This window comes from Orbicella faveolata, unplaced genomic scaffold (assembly GCF_042242905.1).
Source record: "Orbicella faveolata isolate gen_17 unplaced genomic scaffold, um_ofav_v1 contig_12, whole genome shotgun sequence".
Lineage (NCBI taxonomy): Eukaryota > Metazoa > Cnidaria > Anthozoa > Scleractinia > Merulinidae > Orbicella > Orbicella faveolata.
The window spans coordinates 3,489,317-3,511,672 of NW_028301539.1; the positions used below are offsets into that span (position 1 = coordinate 3,489,317).

At 38.8% G+C, this 22,356-nt stretch overlaps 4 protein-coding genes across 6 annotated transcripts in view; 2 read left to right on the top strand and 2 right to left on the bottom strand.

Annotated features, from left to right (window-relative positions):
- Positions 1 to 155: 155 nt before the first annotated feature.
- Positions 156 to 4,153, bottom strand: LOC149116143 (uncharacterized). Its single transcript, XM_089282089.1, has one exon. It carries the CDS (start codon positions 2,393 to 2,395, stop codon positions 449 to 451), a length of 1,947 nt encoding a protein of 648 aa, XP_089138215.1. The 5' UTR covers positions 2,396 to 4,153; the 3' UTR covers positions 156 to 448.
- Positions 4,154 to 4,865: 712 nt separating this feature from the next.
- Positions 4,866 to 10,403, top strand: LOC110063660 (uncharacterized). 3 transcript variants are annotated; one of them, XM_089282091.1, is made up of 9 exons: positions 4,866 to 5,115; positions 5,400 to 5,419; positions 5,528 to 5,625; positions 6,482 to 6,554; positions 7,163 to 7,305; positions 7,672 to 7,760; positions 8,594 to 8,671; positions 9,291 to 9,465; positions 9,832 to 10,403. In XM_089282091.1, exons 4-9 carry the CDS (start codon positions 6,500 to 6,502, stop codon positions 10,093 to 10,095), a joined length of 804 nt encoding a protein of 267 aa, XP_089138217.1. In that variant the 5' UTR covers positions 4,866 to 5,115; positions 5,400 to 5,419; positions 5,528 to 5,625; positions 6,482 to 6,499; the 3' UTR covers positions 10,096 to 10,403. The 3 variants fall into 3 exon arrangements, with proteins under 3 accessions (XP_089138217.1, XP_020626320.1, XP_020626319.1); XM_020770661.2 differs by lacking the exon at positions 5,400 to 5,419; XM_020770660.2 differs by lacking the exons at positions 5,400 to 5,419; positions 5,528 to 5,625.
- A 1,150-nt stretch (positions 10,404 to 11,553) lies between these two features.
- LOC110063659 (cadherin EGF LAG seven-pass G-type receptor 2-like) overlaps positions 11,554 to 22,356 on the top strand; it is a 32,623-nt gene continuing 21,820 nt past the window's right edge. Inside the window, exon 1 of the mRNA XM_020770659.2 lies at positions 11,554 to 12,464. The gene's annotated coding sequence lies outside the window, so the exon portion shown is untranslated. The remainder of the gene's footprint in view (positions 12,465 to 22,356) is intronic.
- Positions 19,611 to 22,090, bottom strand: LOC149116144 (uncharacterized). Its single transcript, XM_089282090.1, has one exon. The coding sequence runs from the start codon at positions 22,088 to 22,090 to the stop codon at positions 21,212 to 21,214; it is 879 nt and encodes a 292-aa protein (XP_089138216.1). The 3' UTR covers positions 19,611 to 21,211.

The following is a 22,356-nucleotide window of genomic DNA, read 5'->3' on the forward strand; positions in this document are numbered from 1 at the left end:
CTACTGCCATCTGTTAGTACTACAAAACAAGAGGTTATCAAGGTACTTACCTTAATAATCTATTGTTTAAAACTAGTTACAGGTGACAAATTTAATTACAACTTCTTAAAACAGTATTTTGTAAAGAAATTTTAAGAAACTTTTCGCTAGACAGTTTGATCTACGTTACCGAAAAAAGCTGTGAGTTAGAAAAATTATCCCGTATGAATTAAAAGTGATATTAAAGTTTTGACAAGCCAATTTCTTTTTCGTGAGCATTACTGAAAGTCCATGATAGACTCATAAGACTTTGCAATGCCAATCTGGTCAATTTCAACGTTTACAAGTCTATCAGCTGTAAACGAAAAGATGCAAGTTAACTTTATAACTTAACTTAACAACCTTATTTATATAGCGCTAACAATGGGGTGACAGGCCTGCACAACTCCCATCCACGTGTAATAGCCGGTTAAAGCTTTGCTCTAACGAGTATATCCTTTAGGGATCTGCCCCTTTTGTACGAGACAATAGGGGGATCTTTGAATATTCTTCTAAGCAATGGTTGTTGTTGAATTAAATGCCATTTCTGCATAAGTATTTGCTTTAAGTTAGGCACTGAAGGGCGATATTGTGTGACAAAAGGCAAGATTCGCTTGTCTTGTTTACGTTTCTGTTGTAGGGCAGCTTTTCTCTCCTCAAATGTAATTTCTGCGAGAGTTGTTGAAATAAGAGTTTCAGGATACCCTCTTTCGATGAGATTTGTTTTAAATTGTGAAATAGCAGTTTTGAATGCTGTTTCAGAGGAGTTGGTTCGGAGAAGTCTGAACGCTTCGCCCTTGATGAAGCCCTTTTTGACCCCTGGTGGGTGGCAACTCGAGAAATGCGTGTACTGAAATGTTTCAGTAGCTTTGAAATGAGTTTTAATGTCTAGTCTAGACTTTTGTGCAAATCTTTCGCCTTTGTAAACTTTTGTGTCGAGGAACGTTGTTTCCGTGTCGGAAACTTCAGCCGTGAACTTGATAGTGGGATGGTGGCTATTTGCTAGTTCAATGAACTGCGTGACTTCGTCTCTGTTTATATTCCAGATAGAGAATATATCGTCAATATACCTTTTCCAGGCGAGTGGTTTTTGAGCGCTTTGATTTAAGATTTGTGATTCTACCTTTCCCATAAAGATGTTGGCAAAAGCGACTGCCATTTTTGTACCCATGGCTGTTCCATGTGTTTGGAGGTAGTTTTTTCCAGTAAACTGGAATGAGTTTTCTTGAAGTATAAGTTCAAGCGCTCTTTTAAGATGTTGTGTTGGGATGGGGGATTCTCCTTTATAGTAAGATTCGTATGCGTTGCATACCGTTTCTATCCCCTCCTCTTGAGGTATATTTGTGTATAGGCTTGTCACGTCCATTGAAACAAGGATAGCGTTCCCTGGTACTCTCGTTTTTTCTATGAAATTGATGAAGTCCGTCGAGTCTTTCAGATATGACTCCTGTTCTTTTGCTATGGGTTGAAGGAGTTTGTCTACAAATGCAGACAGTCTCTCTGTCGGACCATCACACCCAGATATTATGGGTCTTCCAACCGGAGTTGGTTTGTGAATTTTTGTAAGCGTGTAGAACACTGGTATGCGAGGCGGGTTAGGTGTTTGACAAAACCATAGTTTGGTCATGTCATCAATATAGTTGTGCTGGTGGAGTTCCTTAACTAATTGTTGTACCCTTAGGGATGTCTCTATAACCATAGGACGTTCAAGGGGTTTGTAGTGTTCACGGTTGTCTAACTGGATTTGTCCTTCGAGAATTTTATCTTCAGTGTTTAGGACAACCGTTCGCGTTCCCTTGTCTGCCTTTTTAAGATTGATGTTGGAATCTTCTTGTAGCGTTTTCAACGCCTTTCGTTCTGTGTTGGGCAGATTATCCTTAGGTTTTGTAAGTTGTACTTCAGCAAGTTGAACTTTGACCTCTTCTAAGTAGCTTTCAAGAGCCACTGATTGTTGAACCGGCGGAATCCAGTTTGATTTAACGTGGAAAGGATGCGGTTCGTTGTATTCCCCGTGGAAAATGTATTGTAGGCGCATTCTTCTAGCGAAATGCTCAAAGTCCTTCAAAAGATGGCGCCTTATTTGTGTTTCATTTTCTTTTGGTGTGGGGATAAATTTGAGACCCTTAGCTAACAAGTTAGTTTGGTCGTTTGTGAGGTCTATGTTCGAGAGGTTCTTTATGTGTTTTTTGTTTGCCTCTGTTTGTGCATGTAAACGATCGGTTCGATCCTTTTTTCTGCGTTCTTTTCGCTTTTTGTTTTGTATTTGGGATGGCTTTTTCTTCCCATGTCCCCGTTTTATAATACGAGAGTCAGAGAGTAGACAGGTATAATCTCTCTTCTGTTTATTGCTGTCATCTAATAATGTTGACAATGACATGATTTCGGCTCTAAGTTCATCGATCCTTCTTGATACATTGTTTTTGTTTACAGTTTCTTTGGGCGCCGAGCGCGCGAAAGCTGTTTTTTTGGTTACAATGCTCTTTTGTTTTTTGTTGGCCTGAACTCGTTTTTCTTGTCTTATGGCTGTGCGGAGGCCTTCGATGTTTCGATTGTGAAACCGTATCAGCGCTTGTAAATAGTCTTGCTCAGCTTTTGAGCGAAGACGTTTAATGTCCCTCTTGAAGTCATCATCCGCTCTTATGCGGGCTCTGGCTCGGTATTGTAGCGACTTTGGACAAGTCTTTCTTTCTAAGTGTCTCTTTAGGGATTTTAGCGCTGCTTGGGAACGTTCAAGTTCCTGTTCCAGTTCGTCGGGCTGATCGCGTTTACGTTTGCGGCGGTGAATTTCTCGTATGGCTTCGCGTTCATCAGTGTGGGTAATAATAATACAAAATGCAAGTAACCAACATGCTCACGGAATATTTCAAACTTTGTCCCTCCAGAGCTAATATTCGGATAGCAGCGGAAACCACGCAGACCTATGACCTCTAACGGCTCTACTCTGGTGAAATGTCCTCCTAAAAACAGGATTATTGCTTAGCGAAATATTCAAAGATCCCCCTATCGTACAATACAAAAGGGGCAGATCCTCAAAGATATACTAGTTCGAGCAAAACTCTCAAAGCGGCTATGACACGTGGATAGGAGTTGTGTAGGCCTGTCAACCCATTGTTATCACTGTTGATTTTTACCAGGCAGGCCCCGTCCTATCACGTGCGAGTACAAACTTAATCCAATCACAGCATGTGAGTCCAAGGTGTACATTAGCTACACTAAAAACAAAGGATAAACATACGAAATGCGTGCAAAATACTCTACGCAGCCCTCCAAAACTTGGAGATATGCCGTATAAATGCTACGCATAACTGTCTTACGCTTTATCCTTCAATTCAAATCACACATGCTGGAGAAAATAAGCGTTATAGCCATCATAGAAAACACAGTGTCAAGCTGTGTACAATAGGATCGAAGACTTTATGCCCACCATTCGCTAGTGGCAAAACTACCAATCACAATCAAGAATTCTCGATCCGCCGAACGAGTATATAATACCAAAAAAATATGCCAGGTGCGGAGTGTTACCGAGTATTGGTCTCTACCACTCCATTCTATCGGCAACTGATGAGATCCAGAAGGATCGAAACCGCGGTCTTGCCTGATCTACAAGGCTACGAGCCTCCTAACAAAAGAGGGACTATTAACAGTCTCCAGAAAACCTGACAACATCGCAACTAAAAGCAATGACAACCACAACGTGGAGCTGGATGAACAATCATAGGAAGAACTCCTAAATTCAGAGCTTTTGCCTGAACAAAACCACACAATATCATAAGCAACACGCAAAACGGTCCACAGACTTGCGCGTGAACACCTACTTTTGCAGTTCCAGAACGAACAAACTGGAAGGACAAAAAGCTCGATGAAATTGATGCAAGAAGCATAAGAAAGTCTCTCTAAGACAGACTCATAGCTTTCAACAAGGAAAGCTACAGCTATCTCTGGCGAAGCCGGACAAAGATAAATATGACACCCGTGATAACAAGCAGCATAACTTGCAACAGTAAATCAAACAGCCGGGCCCGGCGAAATAATACAAAATGCAAGTAACCAACATGCTCACGGAATATTTCAAACTTTGTCCCTCCAGAGCTAATATTTAGAGAGCTTAAAACATATCTTGCAACCAAATGAGCTAAAAAAATAGCACGTGGCCAAAAACAGAGGTGTCAAACTCAACAAATTACACGCGGATAGCAGCGGAAACCACGCAGACCTATGACCTCTAACGGCTCTACTCTGGTGAAATGTCCTCCTAAAAACAGGATTATTGCTTAGCGAAATATTCAAAGATCCCCCTATCGTACAATACAAAAGGGGCAGATCCTCAAAGATATACTAGTTCGAGCAAAACTCTCAAAGCGGCTATGACACGTGGATAGGAGTTGTGTAGGCCTGTCAACCCATTGTTATCACCTACTTTCATGGCGCTTTAGAAATGTGTTAAACTACACAATCAGTAATAAAATCTATATACAAAAGGGACAAGGTTGAAAAACAAAGTACAGTTCGAAAATATAACAATGTCTACAAAACAATGAGTGGCTGTTCAAAACTAATTAAAGAGGTATATTTTAAGGCTCCTTTTGAAGTTCTGGATAGAGTTCGACTTACGCAATGCAAGGCAAGTGGCAGATTATTCCATAATCTCGGGTTACATACATTAATTGCCCTGTCAACATAGGTATTTGTGAAAGACCTCGGCTGATCTAACAGTTGACGTCATCACTTAGATGTAAATCGCACACTGACACTATGTTTTGAGAACCGCTGAACTTCAGTTGCTCTATATTTGGCCTAGGAACTTAACTGACAGTCTACCCTCAATTGGCAGATCACGTGTAGTCTTGTGTAAATATTTTCACAAGCCTGCGTTGTGCAAGCCTCGCACAAGTATAAACTGTGCGTAATTTACACAGCGGTATATGTCCAGTCGGGTTTGCATAGCTCTCCATTTCCTTGTCCTTGCCACAGCAAGTTGTTGTTACGCGTGTTCTCAGTTTGAAGCTATCGAGGGATATTGTGAAAACTAAGAGTCTGCTCTTCAGCGTTTGTTTCTACTTATATTCAAACGGAGAGGACGAACTCTTGGGTTGAAAGGTAATACATCCCTGTCTGGCTAGAGCATTGCGATATCACTGTTGATTTAAATCACATTTATTCAGTTCACCTGATTGCCCTTCTCAGTATGGTAAAGGAAAAATTGCAATCAAATTGTACGTCAGTATTGAAAGTAGAAAATTCTACCCTAAATTAGCTGAGGCATCAAGGTATTTGACTTCAACATATTTCCTTTCAGTTATGAGTCAAAATGAACTTGGAAACTGAAACCGTAATTTGGGCGACTCATGTTAAACTTTTTTTGTGTTCTTTGCGAATTTCAGAAATTACTCAGGGCACAAAGGTAATTCTCTTTTTCCTACCGAAATTTATTTCTTCTGGTATTTGCTACAAAATTAATCCGGGTCAGTCAATATTTGTGTCCAGTGTTTAAATTGTAAACAATTTAAAGGGTCAGGCTTCAGACGCTACGGAAGTGCCAACCTCGCGACTTCACGGCGATGAAAGGACTGTAATAACCTTGTGGCCGTCACAAACTGTCAGGCAAAGGTAAAAAATGTCATTTTTGATTGATCAAAACATCGATTTCTTCACACTTTCGTGTGAAGAAAAAACAAATGTTCCATTTTCAATTACATGACTGCATGCAGATGACTGCTTGCAAATTAATGCGAAATAGACGTCTGGAGAATAATTTAACACAGCAAAATTAGTTACATGTAACTGAAAGGGCTTATTTTCCTGTTTTTAATCTTTTAAAACTTGCCTGCCTGCTCGTTTTCGTCCTGGGAAGGTAAGACTGGGAATGGTGATTATATAGAATAACTACACATGTATAGGTCAGAGACTTTTAAGGGTAGACATTCGGAAGTTCTACCATTTCCAAAAAACTAGTTCAAAATTAAAAGGTGCCCGATTTAAAATTATCCGATTATATAAAGTGTATTCGGATTCATTTTAATTTGTTCTTGGTCATTAGTTAGATTGGAGATTGAAGGAGGGTATGACAAGAAGAAATGTTCTTTATTTTGCATTTTCTATGATCAAGTGAGCACATTCTCGCTGTTTCCGTAAGGGAAAACGAGGCCACTTACATGTAGCTATGTATCAACCTGAGTTGACAAAGTAAATTAAAACCCGGTGGTTTTAATTTTTGCATTAGTCACATTAACCCTTAAATCAGAGAACCTGCTGTACGGTGTTTCCTATATTTACAATTTCTCATGGAAATTCGCCCCTGTTTGAAGATGCATATGAGACCGAAAAATGACCAAACTGGCCGCGTACTGTACGTTTTGATTTGCATTTCACCTATTAAAAGAGCAAAATGTTTTCGGTTTTTAAATCCAAATTTAGTTCGATCAAACGCTTTAGTTGTTAAGGTCAGATATCCTTGTTTTCACAGTGACCTTTGGGTATTCTGATGGAGTCATTATTCAAACGGCTGATGCTTCCTGTTGTCATTGGACTGTGCACAGGTAAGATGATGTTAAATTGCCCATCATTGATCAGGTGCTTCATTGGTCTCTTGTGTTCATAAAGAAACGTGTTACTTGTTATATATATATATATATATATATATATATATATATATATATATATATATATATATATATACATACATACATACCTAGGCGTTTCTTTTCCTAAGCAACACCAATGACTACGTCTATTCGAACGTTAATGACGATTCTTCAATCCCCATTTCTCATAGCGCCTTGCACTCACCAAAGGTCTATCTTTTTTGAATGCTTTTTCAAGAATAGTATCTATTGGTGTCCCCAGTCGACTCCCTATATTAGTATGGGATTGGTGTTCCAAGCTATGAGGTCTTGACACTCAAATAAAATTTCATCATCATCATCATCATCATCATCATCATCATCATCATCATCATTATCATCACTTTCATCGTCGTCGTCGTTGTCCTCTTCCTTTTCCCCCTATCGGTTAGTATGTGAATTGTAGGGTACAAGGTCAACCGGCGATCTAAAGTGCCATCGCCAAATCGTTATATGTATTATTCATAATTACAAAGATTAAAACTATTTCATCGAGGTCATCCCAACTAAATGTCTTGTGGCAGGGCTCTGTGCAGGAGAATCAGTGTCAGTCCATTTCGACGCGTCTGGTGTTATTTTGAACCACAACTTTACAAAAGAGTTTTATATGAAAGACACGAAAGATTGTGAAGCATGTCAAGCTCTCGCTGCTCATATGACAACAGGGGTAAGTAAATGACATGTGCTCCGAATTTTCAGCGGCTTACAGTCGTGCCATTTTATCACTGGCATTCTTGGATTGATGACTGCGAGTGTTTGCTTAATGTTCTGATTTGTACAATAAAATACCGGGATTTATTAGTCCCAAAAAAGCATAAGAATCAGTTATTTCTCTAACGTCAGTTGGTTGGTTCATTAACTTCAATCAAGACTTTTCGTTTCTAAAACAAAGGGTTATCATTCGTTAACACTTTCCACAACTGAGGAATGCAGCGCAACTACCTTGGGACTGTATCACGTATTTTGTTACTTTTGTTTTAATCTCTTTCCTTCAGAGAATTACTGACCATAAAAATTCGTCTTCATATTGCAGTTCTGGAAAATGTTCGACTTTTTTGTGCGAGTCAACTTATTTAAAAATTCTTCGCTGATTAACAAGACATCTGAGGGAGTTTTCTTTAGGTAAGGAGGAACACAGCACTACAGAAAATACGGACAATAATTACGCGATGTATTGCAAAATGATGCAACCCAGCATTCCACTTAGACTTGTTCAGAATTGAACTTTGGCTGCTTAAACCGGCTTAACACTAAGAACACCTCGCACTTTACAAACAGAGATTCTCTGGCCGGATCACATATATGATGTAAAATTTTTCCTTCTCTCTACTAATAACCAGTACACTTAGTTGGAAGGGGAAAAGTAAGGCAACAAAATCATTTTCAATTTCATCATTTGACACTGGGATTGAAAGGTTATGTTTCTTGGTTATCAAAAAAAAAAAGATGTACGGTAGTAATCTCAATAGTTATCTGTTATGCTCTGGTTTAATTATGAGAAACCATGAGATTAAAACCGGCTTATCACTTAGAACACCTCACACTTTGGCTAGGTCACATATATGTACGATACAGAGCGTTTGCGATATCAGGAAAAGAGAGAAATTCAAATATATGGCATCTAAGTACCTGCCATGACATGGTACACAACTGGACGAAACGCCTCCCGCCTGGAACAAAAACCCTGATCATCATGGTGAATTCTATGTTTAGGACTGAAGAATTTCATTAAGAAAAGTCAATGATAATGTAGGGAAATGAAAGAAGTGGAGTGGTTTTTATGTTTTCTGAATTTTATACCCGTACGCATCAAGTTTATATGCAAAACAACTCTTCAGCTTTCAGCTCTTCGACATGCATCTGCGTTTGTGTTCATTTAGCATCCCCCGCTTGTGACCTAAAGTCACAAGTTTTTTTTCTAAAACAATCCGTTTCTCTTAATATTTGTTTACTAGACCTCCCTCGGTTGGCGGCCCGAAAATAAATGCCTCAAAGGAAAAAGAAATTCCACCTGATGACCAAAAAGAAGAAAGGTGAGACAACATGTCTTTTATCGTGTAACGCTCTCACGCAATTTAAAAGAAGCGGCCTCAGGAATAATCTCTACAGAGTGTTTTCACATGACTTCACGACGGTCATGTTGGTGTTCCAAACAAATCATTGTTTATGAGAATGCAAGTGAATATATGAAAGATCATATATTTGAACTGGTGAAAAAGATATGAAGACATGAGTGATCATTGTTGAATTAAACGGGATTCGAACCCATGACCTCTGCTATACCGGTGCAGTGCCCTACCAGCCGAGCTATCAAGCCAACTGGGAATTGATCATGTTGTGAATTCGTAATATACTCGCAGATGGTTGAAGAATGCAAGAGAATATCTGAAAAGATCACATATTTGAACTGCGGAGAAAGAGATGAAGACATGAGTGATCATCGTTTAGGCCTGAATTTGTTTCAGGCTTTGATTTGACAACTGCTTTAAGTTGTGTATATAACTCCGATAATCAGTCATGTCTTCAAAACTTATGAGAGTTGAACCCTTTTCTCATGTCAACACCTTTTTTGTCCAGTACATTTGACTGGCTGCTGACCACATGAGTGAAAAAGCTTTATCTGCTGATTATAAAGTTTTGTTAATGTTGCAGAGGAGTTTTCTTCATTATGGTAATGCGATTGGATCTGGATGTCAGTAATACGGCCAGGAATCTTCACAACCTGAAAGCTATGATACAAAACTCATGTTGGTTGTACCTCAGAACTGTCGTGCATTTTCAGCTCCACAACGAGGTTCTGTTAAACAGGACGGCATTTAGTTTTCAGGTGAGAGTAAACGTCTGCAGTGTTAGTACAATTCAGAGTTTAGGGGTGGCCTAGTGAAAAATACAGTTGAGCTGAGAAGTGACGAGACAAAATTTCCTTCACATAACTAACTTCCAGGAAATTTATCTAAAATAAACCCTATAAGGAGCCCATGGGCTCCTGACCCTATTCATTACCTCTATATAGCTTAAGAAGAATTAACGAAGACTAAAGAAATATCTTGTTCAAGGAATCTATTTTTTTTTCTATTAGCAACTGTATATATTAACAGGTAATGTCAACCTAAATTTTGCAATTCTAATGAAAGTGATTTCTGGTGTTGATTGTTCCACTGACGACAAATCGTGCTTTTCTCATTCTTTTTAGGAAATATCCAAGTCCCAGGTCACCGGTTATCTTAAGCTTTTGAGGCTTAATAGAAAAGGAACAAGTAACAACAACAACAACAACAACAGCAACGATAACAATAATAATAACAACAATAACAATAACGATAATAATGACAACAACAACAATAACAGCAACAGCAACAACAATTGCAATAATCAAAAGGCGCTTGCGGCTGCATCCTGTGTCGGATTCTACTTAACCGTCGCGGGACCGATGTTAACGATATTGATTAGATTTTAGGACTTTCGAGTTTAGTTTCAGGAGACACATAAATGACGTTGAAATATTCCTCTTTTATTAACACGCCCTCAATGCGGGTCCGGATTAAATTTAATGAAAAAGAAGAAAAAGAAGCCGAATTAATGAGCGTCCAAAGTACAGCACAATAGCTGTAATCAAAACTACCATTTGAAGTGTTTGCGTGGCTTGAAGCAACATGTAATATTTTAACCCACCTAGCAATCAACTTTTCAACTTAATGGTGTCAGTAATAACTCTGCAATGGCAAAAATTCTAATAAAACTGCGAGGTTTGTCTTTAAAAGTAAATGAAGTATACTCCGCAATGCTAGAGGGGAAAGATGTCATGAAGTTGTCTGTCTCTCGTGGAAAATGTTATTAGCAGCATGGTTTAAAGGATCACAGAGATTTTGTTTTCATAAGCACAATATGGCTAATATTGCGATAATATTGTGGGACATCTCGACGTTTCTGCGTGTTTGACGACAATTACTGAAAAAAACAGAGTACATGGTTTTTCTGTCCTTTTTTTTTTGTAACTTAACTGTGCTGGTAGGGTAACTTCCGACATAAATAATGCACTAGACTAGTGTACTTGACTAGTGTACTAATAGTCGCTTTGAGATTCACGAAGAGAAACTAAATTATGCAATGATAAGGAAGTAAAGGTTGCATACCATTAGGGCAAAACTCCGGAAATTTATAAGTTGTAAGTCAAATTGAACTGTATTTTCCAAACATCCTTTCTTACATTATAAACTACCTCCAAGGGTACTCGTCTTCTTCCGTTCGGAACGAAATGTCGGAAATATCCTTGCCATTTCTTCTATCCCCACAGTTTCCAGTCCCCCAGTAACGAAAAATAATAATCCAAAGTTGAATTTGTAATATGGATAAGTGATACTACTGCATCAACATTTCTCTTTCGGTTGACTTGCTGATTTTGGAAAAACACTTTCGTTTACCATTATTTAATGGCCATCCTTAACCGCCGTTCAATTTGAGAAATGGTACGAACTGAAAATAAAACCTCTTATAGATTGGAATATCGCTTAAATGGGTAATAAGTTAGTTTCTTTTCAGTCGACCGTGTCATGAGTCGACATACTTGTCGCCTAGAAGTTGAATATTTCCGTAATCGAATGAAGAGCTACCATATTTATCATGCAAAAATGACATAGGTACAGATAATATTGTCATCATTAATCTTCACAAGGACATTATCTTTTCTGTTTTGTGTCATTAGGTTTTGTGCTAAGAAGTTTATTTCATGTTACAATGGGAAGTTATATATTACTCTGGGGATTAGAATTTTTCTTAATTACATTTTGCGTCTCATGTTTTCGTGCCATATTTTTGCTTGGTATGAGGAGCTGTGGGGTAAACATGCTTCTCTCAGTCACGTTTCTCTCTTCGTGCGATCAAAACTGTCTCTGTCAATTCTGAGTGAATAACTCCAAATGGTAAGCCTAAGCAACATTACTTTTAACCATTCTATTACCGTCGTAGGCAAACCTGATCTCAACTTATCGAATAAATCTGGCTGGTAATTCCTTACACATAAACGGATAACCTATCTGAATATCTGTTGAAAAACAGAAGATGAGTATATGAAATGTTTTATTTCTTATATATGTACTAGATAATTTTTGAGTTTGGTATTGATTATTTGTTGTTGCTTATATTACATTTCTCAGATTTGAAAAAGGGTTTCAAATCTAGATAACATCTCTTGTTGTCGTTGTTGATAGGTAAAGACTATTGCCAGTCCTTCAGGAAAAAAAAAACTTAAAGCTGAAGAACAGTAAATAAATGAACATTTCAATTTCGTTTAAATATTGGAAAATGAAATTAATTGACGATGAATACAGGTCACGATATCGGAAAGTGCAGCTCTTTTAGTAGCGTAAAATATTACAAGGCTCATTCATGACCATGTATAAGTATTACTTCACACAAAGTCTATACGCGCAAACAAGCACGGAAATAACACAGTTAAAGTGTAATATATTTAGTGCAAACAATAGCAAAATTGCAAGAACATACGTTTAACTGTTCAATCACTGACATTTTGCTGGACCAATCAAAATTTCCCAAGCTTCGAACAACCAGCAAGAACTTGTTAGCCCAGCTGCCATAGTGTGTCTAAACTGCCACTCAAACCTGTTTGAAGATTCACTCGAATAAGCAGTTTTCGCTCCAAGAATATTTTCCTGTCAATCTATTGCTCAGTTCTGGCTAGATTCCATCTAAACACGGACCAGAATTGGCCATTTTCAATGTTATGATGTGTTTTGGAAAATTCTAATCCTTTGCAATAACGGTCTAATAGGATTTTACGTCTCAAAGAAACTCGTTCAGTTTTATAAGGTAAGTAGATTTAGTTTCTGCAGCTGTTGTTTTTACGGCTTAGATAATATTTCTAGTTTACATACATGGGACAATTTTTTATCTCTTTACCCTCGAATTAGTAGTTTCTCACTCTTTCCTCATGTATTTGGCATATAATTTAAACTCGATTAAGGTTAAGGTCTTTTTTGCTGTAAGTTAAATGCGTAGTCTTATTCAAAAGAGCGATTTTTTTGGTCGGAAAGAAATCAGCTCCTTAACAACCACATAAATTGCGTTCAAATTTCGACTACTCAACTACTAAGCGTTAATAACATATAATGACTTACACTGAAGTTACTAAATAATCGGTAAAGATAGATGTATTCTCTTTGACTAACAACATGATTCTGCAAATCTGCGTCATCAATAAAAGGCAGAGTACTTGCCGTAATACCCTTGAATTACTTTCAGATTTCGATTATTTCGTGCGAAGCTCAACTACAAAAAAAGTAACAAAAGCATGCAAGAATGTCACCAATTGATGAATCCAAAAATTATGCGTGGTTTATTTTAATTTTCAGTAGTTGCGGTCATTCGAATCATGAGATGAAACCACCAGAAATCCTGATTAGAATATATATACCAAAGTATCGATGGCAAACTAGAACATTGGGAAATGGCGTAGGTGTCCATTTTCATGTAGCTTACATGTCTAAAAAAGACAGGTTGACTAAGTCTCTTCCGATGAACAGATGAAGAGTAAAGACCGTTCCGGCCCTTGAGTGTAGATTTCGGTAAAATGATGTTTCCTGTGATAAATTTCTTTTATCCTCGTATTTTTCAGTCTTTTATTATCAATCATATCAGCAAACAACTACGACATCAAATGTGCATATCATGTGCGGGAGGCATGATATGCTTTCTGATGTCAATCACTTGAGAGGTACTGTAAGCCACTTCTAATTAAGTTTAGGCTGCACGTACCGAGAGAAAAGACTGTACTCGGAGAAAAAAGCTGTAATTTTTAAAAACATAGAGAATTTCAGTTATAACCAAATAGCAGGTTGAAATTTTCTTCGGCTATTAGAGTGCTCAATAGTTAAACTAGGGCAAGTTATAATAATACTCAGAGTTTCATGCTTCTTCATCAGGCAACTGCAACATTTCAGTTAAATTAATATATTAATTTATATTCCACTTTTGCCGAAATTCTGCTTCAGTAAAGGTTTTGTTTGAATCTCGAGTTTGCCGGAAAATCCAGTGAGTATCCAGTGGTAATTGCTTACGTATAAAATAGCTTGATAGTGACTTAGTCAACAACAGAACGTGTAGTTTTCACATTAAGCAGTGGATATGTGAGGTCGACTGTGGAGCTGCACTGATTTGGCAGGTTTATAACAACTTATTTGCCAGGCGGGGGCCGTCATGGGAGAATTCAACCTTGGGTTAACTGGTTCAGAAAAGGCGAAATGTTGATATTCTGTATTTACGGTCTCAGGCTTTGCCAGATTATAACACATTATTTGTTTGTTACAAAAAGAAGTATATACGAGTACAACTAGCCACCAGGCTTACAGCGGGGTGGACTTTAATAACTGTTAGTAAAGTTTTAATTTTTAGCTTCGTGTGCGGGACACGACCATGTCAGTATTATTTCATTGAAAATGTCATCATCTGTTTTTTTAAAGCTAGTATAAAGCATCATGTTGAACCAGTTACAGATACTGGCAGAGAATTCTAAATTTTAGGACCTTGATAGAGTATCGATTCGTAAAATCGTTCAAGATTTATGCCACAGTAATGCAGTCGATATATAACTACTGGCTGTTCTCGTGCCATAACTGTGTGCTTGATAATTTGTTACAAACAAGTTGAGAACATTCGGGGCAACAAGCGGTCATACGCGCAGAGAAAGTATTGTCTGCAACGTTCCAAGATCTTTCTTTAATAAAGTCACAGCTGTTACGACATTTTAAACCTGAGTAAAATTTAGGCTTCAAGTGTTGTTAAAGCTTGATAAAAAAAAAAGATCTTGGAACTTTGAAGTCAATAATTTCTCTGTATCTATGACCGATTGTTGAGTGGAATGGTGCATAGACGCTTTTCATAAATGGCTGCCAATTTAAAATTATTTTGTATGCATTTAAATTAGCCTCACTAAACTCGTTTGGGAGTAACAATTCTTTTGAATTATCAACTCAAAAACGAGGTCAGTCAGGCTAATTTTAATACTTAAAAAATAATTTATAATTGGCAGCCATTTATGAAAAGGGTCAATACCGCTGAATGAGGAAATACGAGAAAGATGAATCATCAGTTACATGCAAGCACAAAACTTGAAGCTTGAATTTTACTCAATGTAACTGATGATTCATCTTTCTCGTGTTTCCTCATTCAGCAGTACGCACCATCCCACTGCATGTCAAAGTATTTTTTGTTAACTTCGTATTCAGGTCATACTCAATTTCCTGTATTGCTCAATTACCCTACACCCACCACCTCTCCAGTTTCGTTTTTACTAATTAAACATTTTTTATAATTCTAGTATCAAATACTTCCGGGGGTACTCATTTATATGGCCTATATAGCTATGTGTGGCCCCAAAGGGAATGGTTTTAGCCACTTTGGTTAAACTGACGGATAGATTTTAGCCATTTTGGTCTCCAGTAGGGTATGGTTTTTGCACGCTGGTCTCGAATTGAGTAGATTTTTTACCAGTAGCTACTTTTTCATCATTTCAGATAAGGCCATCAGTAAAAGCCTTTCATAAAGCCTTTTACATCGGTCTGAATCAGGAAACCAATTATAAGGCAGGTCTGAAACAGGGTATTGATTTAAGGGTCAGATCTAAAATAAGGTATGGAATTGTTAGTCATGGTCAGGTCATAAACGGGGTAGGTAAAGTCGCAGGCTTTGACCTTAAATAGGGTAAGGGCTTTGAGAAGCGTGCCGCACACCCCCACCCAATTTTTCTAGGAGTACCCCCCGCCCAACTGATACTCCTCTTCATTCTCTCATTTCCGTATACCTCCTTCCCTTCCCTCCCACGCTCTACCTTTCTACTTTCCTGATCCATAATCACTGCGGCAGTCGTTTTGCCGCCGCCATATTGTTAACAGGATTGCCAGATTAAGGTGGGTAGTGATACCTTTACTTTGGTTTCCAGGCTTACTTTAATTAAACACAGGGCTTTTGTTGTTGTAGTTAATTAGCAGCCTATTGTTATTGATTAAATTTTATTAGGTGTTGTCTTTGAAAAGCCCCTTTGGGGAAAGTCATTTAAGGGTGTATAGTACTATATGTATGTATTTTATGTACGTAACAACCGTCAACTAATTAAATATTTTTAAAAAAATCGGTTGAAAAGTCAATTGAAAAGCTTCAGACCCATTCTGCAAAAGTGGAATTCTTCACCACTATACAAAGTATTTACTGAGAGAAAAAGGGGAAAACTATCACAATTGTACCAATTCATCTTGAACTCTGTGGGAAGTCAATTAGCTGCAATTTGTATCTTTATGGCATAAATCTTCCTAATCTATTGTGATCTGTTTTTTTCAAATTAATGCTGCGTTGCATTAAAAGTATCAGCAGGTGCATATTTCATTTGTATATATCATTACCTGGTCTCACCGAACAGTCGCTCGTTCGTGCTGTTATCAGGGAGCTTAGGCAAACCACGACGGCAACGCCAACTAGTACTCCTCCAAGCAAAAGGCTTATTGAGTAGAACAATGACCGTGCACGTGCGTGATAAACCTTTGTACATTTCTTTGCCGTCGTATTTTCATTTGGAATTGAACGCTTAGCTTGAGCATGTTCTGAGACCAATAGGCACACTGAACACAGAACGTAAAAAATAAATTCAGTTTTTAGTAGGCGTTGTCCTCTGGGTGGCCTTAATCATCGCTTAAGCTATCTATTGTCAACTAGCAGCAGGTAGTAATTTATCACGTTTAATTGACCGAAATAGTCCCGTAATATCATACCACTGGAATAGATTATGTGAGAAAACAAACTGTGCTTTCTAATCCTCAAAAAATTTCGGTTTGAATTTCCGGAAATTTTTCATTAACGAATTTACAGCAAAGAGGATAACCTCGCGAGGTATTGTCAAATTTTCGAACACTTCTCACCGTTAAGAGTGACTTCCTGTGAATACTACGGATAGGTGTGCAAAATGCAAAAATCGAATTCTCTCAAACTTTTTCACAAGAAAGCCCTCTGGAAACTATTTAGGAAAATACAACTTTTAGTTTGTTTGGATTTATATTTTTCAAGCAAAGCGATTTTTTAATTTTCACCCTTGGAGAAGCCCTCGAACCACTGAAAAATGTGCTTCATATTTGCGACTCGTGTAAGAAAACTAAAACAATTATCAAAACTATTTCGATATTACACAATTCAATGACCCTTCCTTTACAAAGTACAGTTATTAGAATTGGAAAAGATTCAAACCTTAATTTTCAAAAAATTTTCAAATTTACCCTCCTAAACAGCATTATCAGAAAGCTCGATTTTGGCGAATTTCAACAGTAAACCTCCCTACCTGGTACATGGATTCCGCTGTAAAGATGGTATTCTAGAGAAAGAGTAAGGTTTCCTCTATCGTTCTGTGAAATAAAATTATGGGGCAACTCAAACTACGAATTCAGACGACGGAAAATATTTACGGTACTTGCTTGAAGTTTATGACCTTTGAACTTACAGTTGTCCTCATGAATACAAGAGATAACCTAAACAACAGTTGAAATTTTAGCGTGAATGCGACCCTTTCTCCCATTTAAATGATTAATAGTTATTTCGTTATCTTCTGTGGGCAATTTTATCGGAAGTAATATTTTTTTACGCTGAAAAGGAGTTCTAACTTGTTTATGAGTACGTGCGTATTTGTTTACTGAAGCGGAAATTTGTGGATATTAAATTTATTCCATCTAAGTTCTATTTCGTGTGCTGCAAGGCGTTTCGTGTTCTCGTTTAAACAAAATGGTATTGCCAAGTAGAGGGTTTTCTTCTCAGATTTTAAAACAACATATAACTTTTGACTCACCGTCCACATGCATGGCTTGATTTAATCAGCAGCGTTACACCGGGTGTGATAGCGGTGAGATGGCGTGACGATAATTGACAAATCGCTTTTCGCGAATCGAATTCATCAAAAAATATGTATATATAATACCTTTCCTGAGACTACTTAATAAAGACTCTTGTGAAATAAGTCTGCAAATTTTGAAACTCTCATTGGTGTGAAATAAAAAACCTGGATCTACTATTTTTATGCCACGGTCGTGTGATCCTCGAGTGTGGTATCACATGACAATAACAACTAAGAAATGGCCACCTGCAGTTATTCTCAAATCGTTGGGGGCACGTGCGGTCCTAGTGTTACGAATCCCGCACATGTTCAATGTGTTTTAATTCGAAAATGTGACAAATGCATTCGAGGTGATTTGAAGACTATTGGTGTGAGCGATTCTTCTCTGGACGAAGCAAGGCTATTGTTGGCTAGAGCAGATCAGTGTATTCGTAATTCAATTTTCTCTTTAGATCGAAAATATTGCAAAAGATTATCGAGAAACTACTGAATGATACGGTAACAGACAATCACCATGAGGCCCAATAAGGTGTGATTTCATGATACGCGAAATCAAAATCTCGTGGCACTCTTTCAATGTAGCTGACCGTGCAAAAGCGTAATAGTCTCTTGAGTTATATTGCGGCCCGGCTATTTACAAGTTTCTCCCACGAAAATGATCCCAATACTAACCACGTGGAGAAGTGGGACTAGAAATTAAAGGTGGGGCAGGGGGGGGGGGGAATACTTGTCGGCTTGCCTCACTACAAGAGATAAGTCAAGAGAAACTTTAAGGTAGTAACATATAAGGGAATAACAGAGATGACTGAAAAAATAATAATTATTTGTAGACCCCGCTTGTTATTATGAAAATCCACGAATCTGATGACTTATCGTATTGTTGTCCTCTTGCTTGTTAAATAAGGTATAAAGGCACCTACCAGCATTGAATCCCATTCACTAAACAAGAACGCGGATGGCTCCTCTGCTTCCTTCTGTCACCGAAACATTCTCACGTATCATTTAAATTGCATAAGAAAGCGGAGTCCTATAATACTGCGTGACATTTTCTGTGATGCCTTTCTCAATGTTATCCAAGGGCTTACATCCCCGGGGTTAGCTTGCTGTCGCATGGTTTTTCGAAACCCTTACCGTTAAACTAAACTTCCAGTAAACGCATATCACACATTTCGTTTCCGAGGTTTTTTTGACCTGGATGAAGGTATTTTGTACCCAACAGTATGCCCTCGTCATCGGGACCTATTTCGAGATAAGGTGGCGTAGCAACAAAAAGCACTGTTCCTGTCCAGAGCAATGGATACAACATGAGACGAACCAGAAGGGGGATCGTGGGATAAATCTGGTTCAGGGACCATTCATTTTTTATAAGGTAGGGGGGGCTGGTGGGATTTGGGGGGGGGGCCATGCGAAAAAAAATGGCTTTCGAGGGGGGGGGCATCCCAAAAAAATAAGGGAAAAAGGGGGGGTCACGTGAAATATTTTAGTAAAACTTTAAAATGGCACAATGTTTGAATATCAAAAAAATTGCTATAGAATAAACATAGAAGGCAGGATATAAATTTATGACAAACTTTCCTTCTGCTTTAAAAAAACGTGTAGCTACTGAAAAGAAGTATTTAACACTGTTATTTTCGAATGCAACTTTCACTGGCACTCATATTCATCTCCGCTGTCGTCGAGTTCTTCGTTGCCGCTTGTACTGCTATGGGAGTCTCTTTCACCAATGCTGCAAGAAGCAGCAATGCTTTCCGTCAGAGTGTACTCTTCAGGGTACATGAAGGTGTAAACATAATCTCTGACTTCCCGCTCAAGGTTGGTGGTGATTCTGCTTCTTGCAGCATTGGTGAAATAATTCCCTACCAAGAGCTGTGCGATGTATAGCCCATCTCTTCTAAATATCGACGTGGCAACATCCTCAACTTTAAGACACTCTTCCGGGACAGCCGTTCTAGGAGGGTACACAAGGCATTGTGGAAGATCATTTCCTAGCGGGTTTCCAACACAGATTCCATAAACTCGTTGGACGTTGTTTTCAGTCCACTTCCTCTTTCTTTCATTTGACTTTCTGCGGTTTTCTTTTTTCCTTCTCCTTTTGTTGATGTGCTGTTTGAGTATGCCTTTGAATATGCTGTTATAATTGCTCTTCTTATTTTCTAGTGCTTCCATGTCCTGCGTGACCTTCGTCAACTTAGCTTCTGTACATTTGATCTGTTTTACATTAAAACTGTGGGCAGTTTCTTTGCCCTGCTTTAAAGCAAGCCCATTGGACTGAAAGAGTGTGGAATCGTGTTCCTTTACATCTTTCAATATGACATTCAACTTTTCCACCACTGCTCTGTGCTCTTTGATGGAGAAGTTCAGTTTTCTTCCATCACTGGGCTTCAACTGGTACCCTTGCATGGAAAACTCACTCGCCCTTTCTGAACAGCCATCCGCACCTAGAAAAATTGCTTCTTTCGCATGTAAGATGTCAAACTGCCTGGATCGTTCAGCAGTAAACCTTTTCTTAAACGACTCGTCGCTTTCGCCATTATGGCGTATTTTGGAATGAGCCTCTTTCATGATGCTCATGTAGTAATGCGCTCTTTCCCCGATTGGATTAACAATATAAAGAAGAAAGAGTATGGAAGTGGCAGGCTGGTTTTATCTGACCCAGAGAGCGTTGCTCTATTTGCAGATAAGTTTATTGTCAAATCGAAGTTTGTGGTGGATTATCTTCAGCATCTTGAAGTGCTGGAATTTAAAAGGAAAAAGAGAGCAGAAGAAAAGGCAAAGTTAAGTAGGGAGGAGGATTATCCTTGGACTGAGTTGTGCGAAGATCTAACCAAGCTTAAAAAGCTACATGTTCCAGAACTAAACAAGTACTCAAACCACCACGGGCTGAAGCAGCATTTCAAAAGCAGCAAGAGTGAGAAAGTAAAGGCAATTGTAAGACATTCATGCTTGCAGCAGAAGAGTCCTCTCAGAGCTGGCCAACCAACACTGAGAAATGCCAAGACATTGACACAAAATGACAACAGGGCAAGTGCTGACAGCAGTGAAATGGATGAAAGTGACAATGATGAGTATGACAGTGATGCCATTGACTCTGGGGGAGAAGATGACTCAAGTGACGTCATTCTTGCATTCATCAATTCAGATGAGGAAGACGCCAATGAGAGGCCAAATGCCACACGCTCAGGGCGAGCCATAACTAGGAGATCCGAAATTGACTTCTCTTTCTTTTGATTTGTTTTTTAAACAACAGCTCTCTGTCGTATAGAGATTGTAAATATTGTCTTCATAGTGAGCACAATAACGTGAAGTAGGAGGATAATAGAGAAATATTAAAAAAGTTGAAATCTAAATATTGTTTGTTCAATTTTTTTTGGGGGGGGTCATCCCAAAAAATGACCGCTATAAGGGGGGGCCATGTGAAAAAATTGGTAAGCTGAGGGGGGGTCATGCGATTTTTAAATGGTGCTTCCCAAATCCCACCAGCCCCCCCTCCCTCATAAAAAATGAACGGTCCCTCAGTCGAGAAGACTCCACCCTCAGACGCAAATTTTGTTGCCTGTAGGCTCTCATAATAAAGTGTATTGTCGTTTGTCTCACGATGTAGTCACTTGAGATGTAGATCGCGACGTTTCGACTGTTTACTGCTAGTCTTCTTCAGGCGATAAGGTCTACTGATTCCACGGTATCATTTATATCACAAAGGTCGGCTGTGATTGGTGCATTTCGATCCTCCTATTGTTCCATTGTTCCGACGAGTAACTGTTCCCTCAGTGGTTCGCTGTTGTACTATTCTCCTGTTGTTGTGTTTCTTGATCGTGGGCATCCATGCTTCAGGAATTTCAATTCCACTATCCCTGTTGATGTTATTAGGGTGAAGTCTTATGGGAATAGCTTCCTTGACCCTACGTGTGTACCAGTGAGGATCTCGATCAATAAACTTTACCTCATTCCAGATAGGATAGTGGCCAGTCTCGTGGGTGTGTTCAGAAACGGCGGAGGTCTGGGTACGGGCGAGTCGTATATACCTGTCGTGTTCTTTGATCCTCTCCTGCATAGATTTCCCTGTTTTCCCGATGTACACTCTGCCGCACTCACAGGGAATCCTGTAGAGAACACCATCTTGTTTAGCCGGGTTGACGGTGTCCTTTAGTCGCACTAAGTGTGACCGAAGTGTCGTGTCCGACGTGAAGACGGTGCGAATGCCTTGTTGTTCTAGGCAGCGGCGGAGAGACTCCGAAACTCCTTGGACATAAGGTAAAACGGCGTTGGATTTAAGTTCCGCGTTGGGCTCTCTTCTTGGGGTTGTTCGTGCCTTTGTGATCTTCTGTACAAACGAGGAGGGATATCCGTTAGAAACAAGTACAGATACCCAGGCCTCAGCCGTTTCTGAACACACCTCGAATATCTTTGCCACATTATCCACTTTTAACAAATTGAACATGTGCGGGATTAGAAACCCTCGGACCGCACACGACGCACATGCCACCGACGATTTGAGAATAACTGCAAGTGGCCATTTTTTAGTTGTCATTGTCATGTGATACCACACTTGAGGATCACACGACCGCGGCATAAAAATAGTAGATCCAGGTTCTTCATTTCACCGTAATGAGAGTTTCAAAATTTTGTAGACTTATTTCACAAGAGTCTTTATTAAGTAGTCTCAAAGCATTATGACGTCAAAAGATATAATAAATATATTTTGATGAATTCGATTTGAGAAAAGCGATTTGTCAATTATCGTCACGCCATCTCACCGCTATCACACCCGGTGTAACGCTGCTGAGTAAATCAAGCCATGCATGTGGACGGTAAGTCAAAAACTATATGTTGTTTTAA